We start from the raw sequence: 19,237 nt of genomic DNA, 5'->3' as shown, positions 1-19,237 counted from the left end.
TAAGAATCTGCCTGCTAATGCAGGGGACACGGGTTCGAGCCCTGGTCCAGGAAGATCCCACATGCCGTGGAGAAACTAAGCCCATGCACCACAACTACTGAGCCTGCGCTCTAGAGCCCACGAGCCACAACTACTGAGCCTGTGTGCCACAACTACTGAAGCCCGCGTGCCTAGAGCCTGTGCTCCGCAACAAGAGAAGCCACCACAATGAGAAGCCTGCGCACCGCTACGAAGAGTAGCTCCCGCTTGCCGCACCTAGAGAAAACCCGCGCGCAGCAACAAACACCCAATGCAGCCAAAAATAAATAAAATAAATAAATACATTTATTAAAAAAAAAAAAAAACGATGAGTGTGAACCAGGCTGGATTAGGTATATATTTTCTTCTGATTCGCAAAGAAATTAGATGGTTTCATGGGTCCCTACAGGTGGTGTGGCCCTGGCCCTGGGTCTCCCCGCTGCTGTGTAAGCAGCCGGCCGCTCCCAGGAGAAGAAATATGAGGGATGCCCAGACTTGGCCCGGGGCCCAGGGATCAAGCTGCTTCCGCGTTTATTATGCTGCGCTGGGCACAGAGCATGATGGGTACTTCATATGTATTTACTGCATTAATTATTGAATAGTTCCTTGTCCTGGTCCCTGCTTTGTCCCCTCCTAGTCACAGGTTGTACGTCTCCCATTTACATGGAAGGAAGCTGGGTTGACTGCGAGCTGTCTGGACACTGTACCACTGCTGCTAGCGAGCACGGCCAGTGCAGCTCTCAGGGTCAGTCACGGCCCACACAGTGCGGTCAGGGTGTCCAACCTCAAACTCACAGCCCACAGAGGCTCGGCCATGAGACCCTCCTGCTCAGGGGCTGACAGCCCTGAGGCAGAAGCAGCTCTGGCTGAACACGTATAAAGCTAGTTGAACATAATTTGGACCCATTTACCCTTTTGAGGACAGCTATAGAAAGCAGGGGGTAAAAAATAGCGTTCTGGTTAGATTTAGCATCTTGCAGTTCTAAGAGCTTCCTGTCTTTTTACTCTAAAAAGTCACACTTCTCTTTCAAAACACTATTTCTTAAAATTACCAGGTGTTGGTGTTTTTTTCCAGAAAAGAGGATGCTCTCTTGCTACCGGTCGTGGAGCCCTTGGAACATGCAGCCTCTCAACACACCCGGCATCTTGACCTCTGTCCTCAGAGCTCCCTAGAGCCACATCCAGGACTGGGCTCCTGCCCCAGGGGCACCTCGTAAATCTGATACATTTACAGCGAATCTCTGCTTAGGGAAGACGGGGAGGGGCAGGGTACCAGACTGCGGGCCTTGGGCCTCCACCCCTCTCCCTGCCCGTGGACCCTGACCCCACCTTGAGTAAGAGCAGGGTCTCCCAGCCTTGGGGTGGGGGGAGCAGGCCTGGGAGCCCCCTGCACGATATCCCTATGATCCAGCTGCCCCAGGGCATCTCTGGCCACCTGCTCAGTTTAATCAGCTACGCTTCTCCTGTGTCTGGCTGATGCCAAACGCCAGATGCCACCCAGCTGGCCATCTCCAGGGCCCACCCCGAGTATCTCCAGGCCACTGTTTCGTAAACGCATCCTCCCACCAACATGAAACGCTCACATCCTGGCAGAGGTCCCGTGGGCCCTTGGGGATGGCCAGCACCCTCAATTACCTCTGACGTGGCACTCCTGGGCCAGGAGGGTCTGAGGCAGGACCCACATTTTCATACCTGCAGGAAAGGCCAACTCACTTCCATAGTACAAGCTGGAGGACACGGCTTAGAGAAGCTGTGCTGGACCAGGTCCTGCTGGGCCTCGTTGGTGATCCTCGGGGGAGGTGGTGCCCACTCCCCTGGCCATCACATCTGGGAGCAGTGGTGGGTGCAGGTAATTCCTACACCTGGCCGCTAATTCCGCCCGGTTGAGCTCCCAACAGAAATACTCTTTTTTTTTTTTTTTTTTTTTGCGGTACGCGGGCCTCTCACTGCTGTGGCCTCTCCCGTTGCGGAGCACAGGCTCCGGACGCGCAGGCTCAGCGGCCATGGCTCACGGGCCCAGCCGCTCCGCGGCATGTGGGATCTTCCCAGACCGGGGCACGAACCCGTGTCCCCTGCATCGGCAGGCGGACGCTCAACCACTGCGCCACCAGGGAAACCCCAAAACTACTCTTAATTAGCAATGTAATCGTTAGCTTTAAAAGATACAGTGTTCAGTGAGTGATAAGGGGAAGAATGCAGGCCAGGAACCTAGGAAAGGGCTTGGCGCTGAGGGGGTCCTCTACACGTACGTTCTGCAGTCAGTGCATCAAGTCATTAATTAAGCTAGTTAATTCAACTAATACTAGATGCTAACTTCCAAATATCCTGATTTTTATTCGACCAAAAACATTCCAAAGATCCCCAACCTCCTGCATGGTTTTCCTTTCCCTTGAGCTATTCAAGCCGTGAAACTTGCCTCCAATAAGTCTCACCCAATCTAACAGCAAGTCCTCTCAACATGATCATTGCAGTGTGTCCAGAACCTGACCGTGGTCCAAGCCACCCTCTCAGCTCGGCTGTGTGACCACAGTGGCCTCCTGACCCGTCTCCCTGGTGCTCCCTTGGCTGCCTCTACAAATATGTGTTGGATGGGAGACTACTTAGTTAACTTCTCTGGTTTTAGTTGACCCAGGCTCATGGTGGGCTCTGCAGAAAAACCCCACAAAACCCCCAAAAAAACCCAAACAAAACCACAAATAAATCCTATGCACGCAAAATGGGAAAGAACTGTTTCTATCAAGTGCTGATAATCCAGAGACCACACAGATGAGGCGGACCACAGCTTCTCCTACCGACAGAGCAGATGGACTCAATTCTAACCCTAGAAATGCAACCAAGAGCCGACACGCTGAGGGCCAGCACAGGCTAGCTTGGTCCACCCCACGGAAGCACTGCCTGAGAAGGGTGGTTCCCTGGGACGGGGAGGCCTTGGTTTGGGGTTCAAACGTGAACTCCCTGGAGTTTTTGAGGCTGCCCCCGTTAGCCTGATGGCAAAGCCAACAGGAGGGTCCAGCATGGAGGAAGGACGTCGCAAACCTCCCGGGCCAGCTTCCACAAAGGCAGCTTGGAACTCTGGGGGTCTGTCTTGGCACCGAGGCCAAGGCACAGCCCATCCAGCAATGCCCCTGGACAGATGTGTCCGCTCCCCGGCCCCCCACCCCCTGGAGGCGGCCCTCCCCAACCCATGGCCACCTTTAGCTGTGGTGGTAAAGATCCAGTTACTTCTAAGCCTTCCCGCAAAGCTGCCAATGTCAGACAGCTCTCTTATTCTGCCACTTCTGCCCTTGGTACAGGAGCCTTGTTGCTGGTGGCAGGAGCACTGCGTCCAAGACGGCAGATGCCCAGGGCCACCAGCTGCCCGAGACCCAGGCACAATTTGGGTCCATAGGAGGAGCCCTGCCAGCTGGTGCAGGAGGCACCCCTCTTGGGCAAATAGACCAGGCAGCGCAGGTCTCAACAGCGAACACAGGCTTGGCAGCCAGACCCAGAGCAACACAGGCTACCCAAGTCCTGGGTGGGAGACAGACACCTAGACTCCCAGTTGCGAAGGCTGAGCCGCGGCGCTGACCCAGGCCCTAATCTCCAAGCCCTCGAGCATCTGGCGCCTGGACAGGCAGGGTCACCAGTAGCTGCAAGGCAAGGCTGAGTTTAGTCAAAATGCCACCCATCACGCAAAAAAAGTAAAATCTTACTGGGAAGGATGTTGGGATATCTGTTTTTTTCTCTGTTTTCTTCTTTATTGGCCAGTTCAAAAGTTCCTTGTACGTGTCCAGACGGCAGTGACTAGAAGAAAACGCAGGGTCAGCACTAAACGTGAGGAATCCAACACCGTGTTTACGTCACCTCCCTACTGAGCACGGGAATCCAGAAACCTGGTCTCTGAGCACCTCCAGTGCTGTGCCCATCTCTCTGCTCCTTTCTGTAGAAGTTTCTGCCTCAGGCGCTGGGCCAGCACCGGGCAGAGATGTGATGGAGACACAGGCCCGCCTCCCCTTGGGCCTGCTGCTTAGTGGGGCCAGCGGAGGTGCAGATAACATGATGACCCATAGCTGGACCCCGAAGCGCATTAAGGCAGGGGCTGGCCTGTGCACTGCCACCAAACCCCCAGGACTCACGATCCTGGTCCAGAGCAGGCCCTGCACAAGTACATAGGAACTGGCCCCAGCAGAGCTCTGATCGGGACCGAGGACCCAGATGCTGGGCTGAGGACGAGTAGAGTGATGGTGAAGGACCATCCTCGAGCCCTCACCTGCTGAGGACTTGGTGCACCCTGAGGACCAGTGGGACAGGCACAGCTGGAGGCTCCTTGAAAATGCAGACCTCAGGCCACCCCAGGCCCCCACAGCAGCTACGACTTCCCCAGGGGACCTGCACGCACCGCCCTAACCCTCCCTTTGTCTTAGAGGAGGAAGATGAGTGTAGGGGCTCAGCCAGGCCCCTAGAGCTGACATGTGGCACAGCAGGTGTCAGCCCAGCGTCCTGACTTCTAGTTCTTTCCAAAAGCCAAGAGGCCCTCGGCTTTTGTTAGAGCCAACTGTCTTCCCGTTTGCTTGCTGCTGGGGGGGTGCTCCATGCTCAGGGGGGCTCCTCGAAGTGCACAGTGGGAGAGAGCCTTCTGAACCCCCAAATCACATCCTTCAACATTCAGCCTGACCGTCAGATGAACCAGGGGTCACTGGTGTTAAACTCTATCGAGTGTTTACCATGTGCCAGGCACTGAGGGAGAGGTCGGGTCACCTGCCTTCACAACTTACTGATTATCAGGTGACACCAGGATCACTCCTGTTTTGCAGATGAGGAAAGAGAACCCCAGGGTGGCTGCAGAATTGTCCAGAGTCACCTGGCTAGCACGTAGCAGGCAGTGGGAGGGCACCTGGAGCTGGCACCTGGACCACGAGAAGGGCACTCGCTTCCTTAAGTGTAGGGACAAGCGAGGGCTTCCCTGCGTCCGGCTGTAAGTGCCCAGGAGACTGAGGCACAGCCTGGGATCAAAGCCAAGGCCCCACGTCGGGTGTGCAGCCCACGGGGGCCCAGAGCTCCCTTCTCCCAGGTCGGGGGTTTCTCCATCACAGACCCAGCCCCGGCCAGCCCATGTCCTCTCTCCCTACCACGCCCAGTGGCCACAGGCTCTGCCAGGGCCAGTGTGGAGGCCAGCCCGGCGGGCACCTGGGCAAGGCTGGTGGGCAGTTCTCTGGCAGACGAGCACCTCCTCCCCCGGGAGCTCTTGGCTCTTCATCGAGCTGTCTTAACACTGAGTTTCTTGACCAAGCCTCAACGTGAAATTTGTAGCAACATTCTAGAGCCTTCTCTTTTTCACCCCAAAGTTCTTTTGACCCCAGCACTGAAAACAAAAATGAGGCCTGAGACCATCACGGGGGATGCATGACGTTGTGCGTTTGCCAAAACCCACAGAATGTGCAGCAATGGAACCCTGACCCGGACTTTAGTTTGTAATAATGAGTCAATGTTGGCTTGTCCGTTGTGACAAGTGTAACACACTCAGACAAGATGTTAATCGTTGGGGAAACGGTGCAGGGAAAGATGGGGTATATGGGAACTTGGTACTTTCTGCACAATTTTTCTGTAAACCGAAATCTGCTCTAAAAAATACTCTATTAAAATTAATAAATTAACAAAACAAAACAAAACCAAGAAGCCTCCCTCTTCCTCTTGAAGGTGAGGAAGGTGAAGGAGTGGCCGGAGGGGTCTGAACGGTAAGGATGGACCCGGCTCTGCCACCCCCAGCCGTGTGGTCCCCGCAGCGACCGGAGAGCAGAACACGGAGATGGGACGATGATCCTGACTCTGTGGGCGGGCAGCACAGAGGTTCACCGTGGAGGCAAAGCACTCTGCGCCCCGAACTCATACCCCGTTTCCAAGAACACAGAATGGCCGCCCACACAGAGCAGGCCAGCACTTTCTCCTGCTGTCAGTTGTGTCTGAGCTGCTCCAAAGGCACAGGGCTAATAAGGGAGCTCTGGGGTGGGGCGGGTGTGGTCTGCCATAGCTGGGTAACCCCTGCAGCGCCCCGAGTGAGCCGTGCAGGCAGCAGTTGGCTGATAACAACCTTGTGATTGATTGTCCGGTTACGTAAATTGGCTAAAGAGGGTTTTTGCTGGTTTGTTTGTTTGAGGTGACATTTTTAGGCACTGGGCTTAAAATAACCTGCTAGGACAGAGGCTCGTGGAAGAAGCTGTCTGGAGGGGGGCTTTTCCTCACCTGCAGGGACTTAACCGGGGGCCTGGAACAGACTTTACTAGGTCAGCGTTCTACCATCGCGGGTGGAGACGGCAGACTGGATATTCACAGAAGTCGTCCTGAGCAGGACGGCAGCTCAGACTCCCCTCGTGCAGACGCCGGGCTGAGCCGGGCACACACCTTACCTCTTTCACGTGTTAAGACACTCCCATGGGGGCTGGGAGGGCCTCATCTCACAGACGAGGACACTGAGGCAGAGGTTAAGGACGTCGCCCGAGCCCTCCAGGCTGGTAAGAAGCAAATCTGGGGCAGGCGCCCAGGCAGCCCGTCTCCAGCATCCACACCTTGATCACCCCACTGAACGGATCCCAGTGCCAGGCCCTCTTTTACTTCGTCAAGTTCACGGCAGCTTCCACTGGCCATACACACAAGTTCCAGCTCATTTGGATCGACTGCTTTGAGGCTCATCCGTCTCCCTGCACAGTTTCTGGGAGACGAGCTCAGGACAGAGGGTGAGAAAAGAACAGGAAGAGCACCGGGGGCCCATCTCAAGCGTGTCCACCAGCGGCGCCAAGAGCGGGCTGGTCACGGCAGCTGCGATGCTCCCAGTAGAGCCTGCCGTTCACTTGAGAGAGGAGCAAACTGGGGTCCAGAGGGGGCCGTGCAGCTGCCCTGGGTCCCCTGGAGCCAGGACCAGGCTCCGTGCTGCTGGACTCGACCCCTCGACCCTCTCTCCCGGCCCTTCCCTGAGTGGAGGCCGTGGGCAGGAGGGCGGCTGGGAAGGCTGCTCAGCGGCAGGGGTTGGGGAGAGCGGAGCAAGGCACTTGCTTTGGTTGCAGACCTGAAAGGAGGACCCCCAACCCAGGAATCAAGAAAAATCACATTCAAGTTCAACATCTAAAAAAATCTAAACGCAAAAAAAAAAAAAAAAATCCAGGAGAACCAAAATCTCAAACTCTTAAATAACGTCAGGATCAGCAACCGTGTGGTGATAAGCCATGTCGGAGCCTTGGGCAACAGGAAACACCAGAGTGACCCTGTCTTGATTTACAGTTGTGCTGTTTTGTTTATCATGGATGGCTTGCATTTATTTTGATGATTTGTTTTTTGCTTTTTGCTTTTTTTTTTCTTTTTGTTGTTTTTTTTTTTTGCGGTACGCGGGCCTCTCACTGCTGTGGCCTCTCCCGTTGCGGAGCACAGGCTCCGGACACGCAGGCTCTGGACGCACAGGCTCAGCGGCCATGGCTCACGGGCCCAGCCGCCCCGTGGCACGAACCCATGTCCCCTGCATCAGCAGGTGGACTCTCAACCACTGCGCCACCAGGGAAATCCAATTTTGATGATTTTTAAAAGCTGCATGAAAATAGAATTTATCCAGATGACAGAGTGTTTTGGCGCCCCCTTAAATTTTGCACCTGGGACAAGTGCCTTACCTGCCCGACCCTCTTCCCGGGCCCTCGCTTTCGAGATGGTGGCACAGCCAGCGAGTTCTGACTCAGCCCTCCCTCGGCCAGGCCAGTCACCAGCCTCCACGTGGAGAAATATAAGTACAAGAGGAAATAGGACAAGAATGGACGTGGAGGAAATGGTCCTGTAGCTGCCAACTTGGATAGTCATTTTGAAAATGGAGAATTAACTTCTCTTGTCAGGCTGAGAGACTGCAAAACAATACTGCTTGGAGCTGTCTTTCACTATGACCTAATATCTCAAAAAAGGGGATACATTTGGAAACAATTAAAAGGAAGCAAGATAAAGGCAGGTGAGGCTTGTGTTAAAAAATAAACAAAAGCACGGGTCTAAATGCGCCATCACCCTGCCGTGCCCTCGTGGGTTGCTTCTGGATGAAAAGTCACTTGTCTGCAGCAGGAGTCATGCTGTCTTTAGATGTCACAATTGTACAACTCTTTGCTGTTTAGGAAGTCAGAGCCTCATATTTGACCTGTGAGGTCATTAAGGCATCCCCCCACACCCGTCGCTTCACAGATGACTGAAGCTGTGGCTTCCAGGAGAGTAACTGATGGGCCGGGCGGGGCTGCGGTGCCACAGGCAGGGCCAGGACCAGGTGGCCCCCCTGCTGGAAACCCATCCTCTTTCAAGCTCAACACCAGCGCACGGCTATATACGATATGAGGAAGATGCATAAAAGAAAACTCAAAACACGATCAGGGATAAACACTGGACAGCCAAATCCGAGACAACACTTCCCAGTGTGTCTTGTCTGTCTGCCTGTGCATCCAAGCATCTATAACTATCTATCTATCTATCTATCCATCTATCTATCTAGCAGATTCACAATTCAAGGGACATTAAATTTAAAAATTAGCAACACAAGGGGAGGTGTCATTAATGTACATTTGCATTTTTGTTGATCGTTATAGGATCGGTTTGCTACCAATCGGGCTGGACCGGTTCGTCAAATTCATCTTAGCTGTTGCCATCACTAAGTTCATCCAAAACAGCGGTAGCAGGATGAACACACTGACTTGGGCAGAATCAAAGGGCTGTCCAGGCAGAGCTAGTGTCCCCTCAAGGCAGCCCCTCGACTGTTTAATCGATGTTGTGCAGGATGGTTTGGGGGCTCCTTTGCTCTCAGCGTGAAACTGTTATCCTGTGGTCCGCTCAGGCCCTGGTCTTGTACATGATCGAGATAACGGCGTTTCCGTCACACTTGACTTTAGAACACGGCACCCAGGGTGTCTGAGCTGCAAGGAGGTTCTGAACCTCTTTCTCAACCGTCTTATACATGGGAATGAGGGTTAGCGGAGGGTCATCACGGCAGAAACCAGGTTTCCCTGGAACCCCATGTTTGGGACAGTGTCTCGATGGACGCAAGCATTCTGAGCCTTTGGGCTAATTTATCCTGAAACACAACATCCCGTGGCCCAGCGCCCGTCCACGTGACCAGAAAGGGGGGCCCCAAACTCACATTGAACTCCTCCCGAAACCTCTTGCAATCATCCGCCGACCGGACCCGGATCTCCTCCTCCAGGTGCTCCACGGGGATGGGGAAGTACTTCTTGGGCCCCGAGGGGGACCTGCTGAGAAGCATCACCCTCTGCTGCTCTGTGGGATCCACAGAAACACAGGGCTTCTTAAGCCATATTCCCAGATGGGTGCCATTAACCAGACAGACGGACAACGTTCCTGGGGAAACGACACAGCTGGAGGGGGGCGGTCGTCTCAGACCCTGAGCAGCCGAATGCAAAGGTCTGTCTCTTTTAACACACCCTGATCACTCATAGTGACAGACGGACGCCCCTCTGGCTGGCGTCCCCTGCTCCTACCAACCAGAGGTGCCTCATCTTCCCAGCTCACTCACCCCCCCAGCCACCTCTCCTTCCCTCCAGGCCTTGCTCCTTCCTCAAGGGATTCAGGTGGCTTCACACTCCAGCTCAGCTGTCCAGGTTTGAAATGGAGCAGAATAACAATAGGTTTCTGGGCGCAAAGTGGTAACAGGCTGGGAGTCAGTTCCGGTAGGAGTCACCCGCAGCCTTGTCTTCTTTGTAACAACTAGTCCTGGTTACTCAAGCCCCATAAGCTCCAAGAGAAATAAGAGAAACCATTGCTGTTTTTTTTTCCTTTTTCCGGGGGGGGTTGGTTGGGAGGGGTGGGAGGGGCTGGCGGCACTGAAAAGGAGAAGGGCCAGACTTCAAGGGTGTCCCCGGCCAAGCTGCGTTCACAAATTCAGAGCGAGACAGCAAGCGACGTCCTGGCATGTGCTTCTCTTCCTAGGGAACGAGCTGCTGTTCTCAACAAGGTCAACGCTACTTTGCTGTCACTTGCAAAAGGGCCTGTCCCCACCTGCAGAGCTGTTCTGAAGGCCAGCCAAGAACTCCCTCCAGGGCTCATTCCTCCTGAGACAGTCACTCTAGGATGAGCAAGGCGGCCTAACCAGCCCCGACTTCCTCCTCCCATCCGGGCTGTTGGGACTTGCAGGGCAGGGAGAAGGGGGCAGGAAGGTGGCGCCCGGAGGCCACGTGTCATCATGGAACCAGGGTCACGGGTCTCCCAGCATGGCAAAACCGCCCTCCTGGGTCTGGCTGAGGTCCTTTGCTGACGATATGCTTTGTCGTGTGCCGGGTCGGTTTTGTAATACGTCTGAGGTCTGACGGCACCTCTGCTCCCCCAAACCACGGGAGGACCAGGCAGCAAGCTGACTGAGGAAGCCGTAGTCACTGGTGTGAACAGTATTGTTAAAAGACTCTGCCTCGTATACCTTTCTGGGACATCTCAACGCGTGGGAAGAAAACCAACGTGCCTTTGTAAGTAGAATTTACAAGTTAGTAGCTGAATTTGGAACCTCAAAGAAAGGTAGGAAATTCCCCCTGAGCTACTCTGAGCCTCCCTGCTAAATAAGCACGTTGCTACGTCAATTCCCTTCTTTTAGCTGATCGGAAAACTGCAGATTCCAGGGGGACCCTTTCGAGAACTGTAAATTATGAGCCCGCCTGTCTCATCTTAGGACGATCTAAGGCTTACTGATAAATGTTATATGTTGAAATCCTGGAAAAACAACAGGATATGAACAGTGTCTCCCCCAAAGCCACAAACTGAAATGCCTCAAACGTCTGTTTCACACCGGACAGAAAATGACACAAGTTCTGAAACGGGGAAACTCCAGTTATAAAGGACGGCATGATACCAGGTAAAGCCAGATGAACGTCGCAAAGCCGGAGGAGTTCATCATTTAAGTGTTAAGGTGTCAGAAAGGCACAGCCCCCCCAGGCCCGGCTCGGCCCCCTACCTTGCTCTTCTAGGATTCCGTTAGGCATCTTCTTGTCGTTGGAGCTGACCACCGCCTTCCTCTGCTTCCTGAACCTTAGAGACACAGACGCGTGAGGTGTCAGCACAGGGAGCTTGCCGAGAGCCCGGAGCCCCGGGGATGCCCACCAGGTGAGCCCCGGGGATACCCACCAGGTGAGTCGAGAGAAGCTGTTCCTGCTGTTCATGGCTGAGCCACTGCCCTGGCCCCTCGGCCCCGCCCCTGCTCTGCCCTCTGCCACCCGGCCAGCCCCCGCCAGCTCATCTGCAGTCACAGCCTCGCGCATCATTTCCTCCCCAGCAGGTCTGGGCGAGCCGGCGCCCGGACACTCCTACCTGAACAAGTAGGCCGCGAGGAGCAGGAACAGCAGCAAGGGTAGCAGCAGCCAGGCCAGCAGGGGCTGGGGCGCGCCGGGGGCCGGAGGGCCGGGGGCCGGAGGGCCTGGGGGCAGACGCAGGTCCCCATCAGGACCCGAGGCACGAGGGAACGCGGGCTCTGGGCAAGGAAGGCTTCCCAACACCAGACCTCGCAGTTGGCACAGCGGCCCTCCCACCAGCCCCTCTTCCCTGACGCCAGACCCCACTTTACAGGGCACCAATGCGTCCCCCCTTCCCAGCGGCCATTCTTCCGGGACACCAGAACCCCACTTTACAGTTTACAAACTCCCTTCGTCAACAGTCCTTCTTCCTGGACACCAAAACCTCACTTCACAGTTTGCAAAGTAGCCACTCCCTCTCAACCCTTCTTTCCGGACACCAGAACCCCACTTTACAGTTTGCAAACTCCCTCCTTCATCTGCCTTTCTTCCTGGACACCAGAACCCCACTTTACAGTTTGCAACTCAGTCCACCATCCTGGTCCATTGGGTCCACAAAGGCCCCTCTACTTAGATGAGCAGCGTTGACACCAGGAAGAATCTGAGCTGACGATCTGAGGACCTGACGTGTCCAAGGCCCCCTGCTGCTGGGTAGTAAAGGCCCAGACCCCCGTGTGACCTGTTTCCCCAGGTCCCAGGGCACCTGTCCCTCCCCCTAACGGGAGGTGGAGGAGGGTGGGAGTGTAGACGCCCTGCTGTTCTGTCCCAGGACAGCGGCCCGTGCTCGCGTGGTGACCCGGCCTCCCAGAGCCGTGAGCTCCCGACCTCACCCGCCCACAGGAAAGCTGGTGACCAGGCACCACCCGCGCTCCCCTTGCATCTGTCTTTCCTGGATCAGAAGGTCCCACGTCCCTGGACCCAACGTGGCCACCCCGTGGCTGCCCAGGGCCTGGCCCGCAAGCCCGAATTCCAGGGGGCTCTGGTGGCCTGGCCGCCATCCTCAGACCCCACCCCTCCCCCAGCGCTCTGACTCAGCTCCTGTCTCCTGAGACTGCCCTGCGGCCCCCTCCACACCAAAGTGTCCTCGCTCGCCAAGGGGCACCTCAAAGGCCCTCGTCCACGAAGCCCACTCAGCTCCATCCCTGCCCGTCCAGATGCAGCCGCAGAGCCTGGCAGGTGCCCTTCTGCTCTCCCGGGGCGTCCCTTCTGTTGAGCTCCCCACTTCTGCATTTGCTCAGCCTAACCTTGGCGGTGACTGACGGGCCAGCTCGTAGGTCCGAGGGCTGGATGGGCCTAGCTGAGCGCGCAGGCCTGCCGGGAGCTTCAGGTGGCCACCGGGATCACAGACAGCCCACCCCTGGAACCGTCAGGGGCTCCAGGGTCCAGCCTCCGCTCTCATGCTGCCCGGAGTCAAGGCTGCAGTTACAGACGTGGGCATTTCCACGGCACCCCCTCAAGGAGCGGGGCTGAATGACCCAAGGCCCCCAGAAAGGGGCCGTGCACCCGGACAGAAGCGATGGGCCACAGGGACAAAGGGGTTCCCCTGGTCGGGGTCTCTGTCAGGTGTCAGCAGCCGCCTCTGTTATGGAAGATGGAGGTCAGGCGGGAACAGCCAAGGACCAGCAGGCCCCGTGGGGCTCAGGGAACTGGCGGGGTGTCCATGCCCTGTCTGCGGGGCTGGCCGCGTCTTAGCCCCAGCCCACGGGGGCCAAGGAGAGGTGCACGTAGCGTGCTCAGTTCTTCCAATTTACCGAAGGAAGAAATCTATATTTTTACGTAAAAATTATCTGATTTTTAAATATTGGTAAGCAGTTCAACCCAAATACAATTTTGTAAACCAATGTGGGTCAGAAAAACCCTCTGCAGGCTGGGCTGTGTTCCCGGGCACCAATGGGCTCCCGATGGGAAGTCAGGTGATGACTAAGAGGAAATTCAAGTCTCCTTCTGTTTTCATTTCACGTCGATGTGACTCAGACTGGGTGGGGCTGCGGCTTAGGGCTGGGGAGCCGAGGGGGCCTCTCCTGGAGGTAAGTACCCCAGGGGTCCACTCGGAGAAGCCCCCTCCCCACATCTCCTCCAATGCTACGCAGCCAATGCTCCAAGTCAGGTGCGCATGGATGTTCGTGCAAACGTATGCCCATGCACGCCTGAGAAGTGTGCACACGTGTGTGTCGGCTTACACGGAATCTGGTCCTGGAATTTGAAAGTCGGGGGCTGCCGTGTGAGTCCTGACCTCAGCCATGCACCTGCACACTTAAACTTGTGCGGATCGCCCGCTGTGCTGGACGGCCCTGTGAGGTGAGGGTGGGCAGCAGGGGAGCGGGAGGCCCCTTGGTTCCCCCCTCAGCCCTAAAGAGCTCTGTGTAAGGCCTTGACGAAGGGACCCCCCTTCTGGGGTCCCCTCTTGTAGTAAGGGGGGCACTGGATGATGTTCCTCCAAAGCGGACCTGCTCTGCCTTGGGGGTCCCTGGGGGAGGGCAGCGTTGGGGCAGGGGTGGGAGAGAGGAGGAGGGAGGGGAAGAAGGTGGCGCAGCAGCTGTGTTCTGGTTGGGGGGGCGGGGGTTGGGGTGGGCAAGTTCCCTGTAGGACCCGCTGTTTACCAGCAGAGGGCGCTTTACAAGTCTGCTCCCACCCTGTTCCTTGTGCGTTTTGCTGGGTTCTCGTGGATAGGAGCAACACAGGGATCCACGTCTGCTGCAAAATGTTCAGACCAAACACAAAACAGTCACGGGGGCTTCCCTGGTGGCGCACTGGTTGAGAGTCTGCCTGCCGATGCTAGGGGACGCGGGCTCGTGCTCTGGTCGGGGAAAATCCCACATGCTGCAGAGCGGCTGGGCCCGTGAGCCATGGCCGCGGAGCCTGCGCGTCCGGAGCCTGTGCTCCGCAACGGGAGAGGCCACAACAGTGAGAGGCCCGCGTACCGCAAAAGAAAAAAAAAACAGTCACGGGCAAGAGCCATTCCTTCTTGTTCCCAGAGTTACACGCTGTTAAACCTGTGGGGTGTATCTGCCCTGACATTTTCCCTACACGTTTACATTCGTAAACCTACAGGTTCGCTGATAACTGGAGTCCTAACGACTCTCTCATCACATCTAAGACTCCACGGATCGTAAGATGTGCTATTGCTTTATGAACCACTAAGAAAGGAAAAAAGATATTAAGGCACACTTCAGGATACAGTGATGTGAAATGTGGGGAAAAAAAAACACCAGATGAAATATGGTATCTGGCAGCTCTGCGACTTGCTTTCTCGTTGGGTCGTCTGTCTTGGAGAGTTTCAGCGTCAGCACACAGGAGCCTCTTCATTTTGTTTAACTGCCCCTTGAATTTCCACTTTTTGGATAGACCAAGATTTGGATGGACACTTAGGTTGTTTCCAACTTTTTGGCTGTTACCTACAATTCTGCAGCTCACGTCCACATCTTGGTGTATCTCACAAGGGTTTGGGTAGGTGAGCTCCTGGAAGCGGACCCTTTGTACTCTGTGCACACACGTTAAACTGTAATCGAAACTGCAAATTGCCAACCTCCAATGTTTCCACCTTCTACACTCACCTAGAGTGTACGATGGAGCCTATTTCTCCCAGATATTAGTAATTCTTTTAATTTCTGTCAATCTGATAAGTAAAATAATACCAGTTAAATTTGCATTTCCCTAATTTCTAGACGGTTAGGCGCCTTTTCATGATTCACAAACATACTTAATTAGATATTCATATTTTGCCTGGTCAAATGCTTTACCATTTTCCTACTGTCTTTTTTTGTTTCTTGTTAATGTTTAGGAATCCTTCATACAATCTGGACAGTAACATTTTGCTATACAATTTATAGATATTTATCTTCAACTACTTGTGTAAAATAATGTCTCCTGATGATTATTTAATACATTTTGTTTGGTGAGCAAATGAAATGATTTCCGGTTATTTTGGAACACACTGGCAAAGCGCTGTGATCATCCCAGATGATGCTTCATCCTTCTTTTGGGGAACAGATGAAGTTTCAAAGGGCACCTCACACGGTCGGTCAGGTGTCCTCCGGAATTCTAGGCCACAGGAGCCCATCTACTCACATAACAGGGGCCCTGAGCCAGATGATTTCCCTCTTGGAAGTGACCAGAAGCCACTGCCAAGCCTGCAGAGGCTGCAACAGGTGACTTTCACATTCGTTCTGGTGGGCACCAGGTCACACAACCGTCCCGCTTCGTGTAAGGACACCTGACAGCCACAGACAATTATCAGCCAAGCATTTTATTTTTAGGTGAACCCAGGAGCAGGGAGCCTGTCACCCTGACGGTGACCACAGCGCCATCTGCAGGTGCATTCTCTCAGCTGCAGCATTTCTTCCCTACTTTTGGGCAAAGGATGCTCTGCCTGGCTGAATGTTTTGTTAAATGTTCCTGCAGGTGTTGGGCACTGGGCCAGCAGAGGCCAGCTCCTCTCTGCCCATCCCAGGGAAGCACTGTCCTGAGCATCCCAGGCTTCAGTGCTCCGCCGATGACCTGGCACCCAAGGGCCGGCTTGAAACGAGGCTGGATGACAAGCGCAGTTTCTATCTGCTGGGGCTTCTGGTCTTTCTTTTCTGTGGTTTTGAATTTCTCTGGGGTTTCAATGTGAAGAGGGTGCTGCTCAGTGCAGAAGATGGTCAGGAGCCTCGAAGGGCTCTTCTAGCTGGGGGCTTAGGTCAGCAGGGAGCCTCACTTGTCCCTGCTCTTAGGGGCTTTCATAGGATGTTTGTCCAGGGTTAGGAAATCACGTAAAGCCCTCGGGCTGGATGGGGATTGAACTCTCGACCCCGGCTGAATGGTGTCAACTCTAATCACCTTGGCCAACTTTTTCCTGGAGGGAAGTTGATCATTTTTGTTTTCCTGAAGGTCTGTGATGAGTAAGTTGTGAGGCTTAATTTCATGTGTCAACTTGACTGGCCACAAAGTGCCCAGATATTTGGTCAATATATCTGAATAACCTGGGTATTTCTATAGGGAGGCCATTTGGATGAGATCCAGCATCTGAGTTGGTATTCTGAGAAAAGCAGATTGCCCTCTGCACTGTGGGTTGGGCCACATCCAATCAGTTGAAGGTCCGAATAGAACAAAAAGCCGGAGCCTCCCATGAGTAAGAGGGAATTCTTCCTGCCTGACTGCCTTCCAGCTGGGGCATCACTCCTTCTGTTTCTACAGCAGCCTGCCAGTCTTCAGACGGACACTGAAGACTGGCAGTTTCCATAGGAAGACTGGCACACTGGCTCTGCAGATTTTGGACTTACCAGCCTCTGCAATCATGTGAGCCAATTCCTCATAATAAATATACATATAATTATATATCTTATTGATTCTGTTTCTCTGAAGAACCCTGACCAATACACCAAGTGATACCCTATCAGAGAATTCCTTGAGTTTTATGTCTGGGAGTCTTGGGGGAAGGAGGGGACGGGGATGCAGCAGCAGTGTGGGAACTGGCAACAGGCCTGGGTGCAGAGTGGAGGTCCAGTCCCTGCTGGTTACAGGCTCCTGCTGGCCCTGCCATGGGATGGAGCTGGCAGACACAGACAGGCCTACAAGTCTACCAGGGAGGCACGGCGGTGCCCAGGAGATCCATATCAACTCCTTGGGGACCTGGAACCGACCCAGCTGGGCCTCCCTCTGTATCAGGCACATGTCCAAGAAGGAGATACCAAAAGATACTGAACAGCCAACTCTCGGTTAAGAGTCTGGCCGGATGACCTACGACATAACTCTCCCGCTAAAAACGGCCAGCACTGAGGAGTCCGCTACACCCCAGCATGGTTATCTCTCTTAATCCTCACAGCGCTGCTAAGAAGTGGGCACTATTATCACCGCCATCTACAATTGGGGATACTGAGGCACAGAGAGGGTCAGCGACTTACTCAAGGTCACTCAGCCACTAAGCTGCAGAGCTAGATGTGAACACAGGCGGGCGATTCAGGGGCATTTGCTCTTGCTTCTCTTCTCTCCCTCTCCTCCTCTTCTTTTAACCCTGCATCGCACTTACATTGTTTTATTCAGGTAAAATTTCCTAGCTATAAAACACACCCATTTTAAGCACACGATTCAATGACTTTCAGTAAATTCACAGTTGTGCAGCCATCGCCACAATCCACCACCTCCACTTCTCCATCAGCCCACTAAGATCCCTCCTGCCCGTCTGTGGTCGCTCCCCGTCCTGCACCCAGACCCAGTGATCTGCCTGTCCCGGGCGTTTCACATACATGGAAAATACAACATGTGCTCTTCTCTGTCTGGTCACCTTGCATGTTTCTGAGATCCACCCATATTGTCTCATGTATCAGGCATTCCTTTTCCTTTTCTCCTTTTTAACTTTCAAAGTATAAAAACAGTGAGAGACTAGAGTAACGAACCCCCATGTATCTGCCCCCTGACTTTCTTGGATCGACTGTGTGCGTCTGTGGCCCGCCCCGCTACTCATTCTTTTCCAAGTCACTCCTAGACATCTTGTCGTTTCAGTTGTCAATATTCAAGTATGCGTCTCTAAAAGGTACGGACTGATTTTTTAAAATAAACCTAACTACTATACCAATATCTCGCCCCACAATATTAATTTCTTAATGAATGTCATCAGCTATCACACCAGCGTTTAAATATCCCCCGCTGACTCATCCATGTTTGTTCAGGGCTGGTTTGAGTTGGGTTCAGCACAAAGGGGGCCATCCTGCCCTCCGTCCCACCAAGCTGACACGGACCCTCAGCCCAGGGCAGGGCTGGGAGCTCATGTCCGCTGCCTCCCGAGCGCTCAGCTTTGCTCCAGTCAAATACGGAGCAAGGCTCTCCTAGCCAGCCTGCTCTACAGACGTGCAGTGTCAGAAGCACACTGCCCACTCACCGGCCCATCACCCCGCCAGGCCATCAGGAGGCGGGGCAGTGGGCAGTGCGGGCAGGCGGGCAGGGAGGAAGGGGCGGGGGGGCCCTTACCTGCGGTCGTGGAGGTCCAGTTGCTCTGCGCGGTGGTGGTCTCGTTGCCCTTGAAAGCCTTGGCGAGGGGCAGGCTAACGCCGGCCAGCAGGAGCGGAAAGAAGGGCTCCATGGCGACCCTGGAAGAGGCAGGACGGGCTCAGAGGGCTCGCCCGCCACCCACCTGGGGACGGCCAGCCTCCACCGAGGCGGGAAACCCAGGGAAGACACAGGACTCGGGAAGGAAAACAGCGGGCCGGGGATCGGGGTGACAGTGGGGACCCTTCGGGAGCGTGGCTTTGTCAGTCTGCGGTAGGGGGAGAGGTCTTTGTACGGGCACGATCGTGGGAAGTAGCCTCACCTTAGAACAAGCCAGGTTAGTAACGCCATAACTACCCTCGGGTTATAAAGGCTCCTGCTGTTCAGGTTACTTTCCTTTTTTGTTTGTTTGCCTGTTTCGGGAGGGAGAGAGGAGGCCAAGGACTTGGAGGTGCCAGGGGAGAATAAACGCTTAAAACATCACGAGGTCTGGGATTCTGAGAGGCAGCTTCACAGACCCTGCAAGAGGCCCGGTCACCTTGACTTGAGGATTGCCAACGACAGTAACTTGTTGAACATGTAGGAACGTTTCGCTGTGCCCGTGGGGACACCGTGGAGTATTTCTGTGTTGCATCACAGCAGCCCAGAGATGCATCAGCGCCCTCGGTTACGTAGCCTGTGGTCACAGGGCTGGGGGGCTGGAAGGGGGGGTCCAGCCACCTGCACAGGGTCCCCCTTTGCTGTCCCTCGGCCACAACCACAACTACACCCCGGCCCTTATTCCGGGTGCCGGCCTTGAGTACCTCCTACCTGAGCCACAGGAAAAGGTCCCCGAAAATCTCCAGCCCCTGGCTGTCCACCTGTCCCACACTCCGGAGCCTGATTAACTGTCAGGAAGCTCAGCTCAGTCCCCTGCCTCGTGAGGTGTGAATAGTGATTTGGGGATGAAGAGCTGGCGTCATGTCACTGCTCCTCTGAGC

General features: G+C 54.7%; 1 protein-coding gene across 1 annotated transcript in view; it reads right to left on the bottom strand.

Moving 5' to 3' along the window:
* The window catches only part of PTPRE (protein tyrosine phosphatase receptor type E), a gene marked incomplete at its 5' end in the record, with an annotated part of 165,975 nt that overhangs the window by 23,744 nt on the left and 122,994 nt on the right, over nucleotides 1-19,237 (bottom strand). The window contains 5 exons of the mRNA XM_079702914.1: nucleotides 3,711-3,801; nucleotides 9,143-9,279; nucleotides 10,961-11,034; nucleotides 11,314-11,419; nucleotides 18,240-18,358. Of these exons, the coding sequence (XP_079559040.1) occupies nucleotides 3,711-3,801; nucleotides 9,143-9,279; nucleotides 10,961-11,034; nucleotides 11,314-11,419; nucleotides 18,240-18,358 (527 nt within the window). The remainder of the gene's footprint in view (nucleotides 1-3,710; nucleotides 3,802-9,142; nucleotides 9,280-10,960; nucleotides 11,035-11,313; nucleotides 11,420-18,239; nucleotides 18,359-19,237) is intronic.

Source organism: Hyperoodon ampullatus (genome assembly GCF_949752795.1).
Source record: "Hyperoodon ampullatus genome assembly, chromosome: 1".
NCBI classification, from domain to species: Eukaryota; Metazoa; Chordata; class Mammalia; order Artiodactyla; family Ziphiidae; genus Hyperoodon; species Hyperoodon ampullatus.
This window is presented reverse-complemented; position numbering and strand designations above follow the sequence as displayed.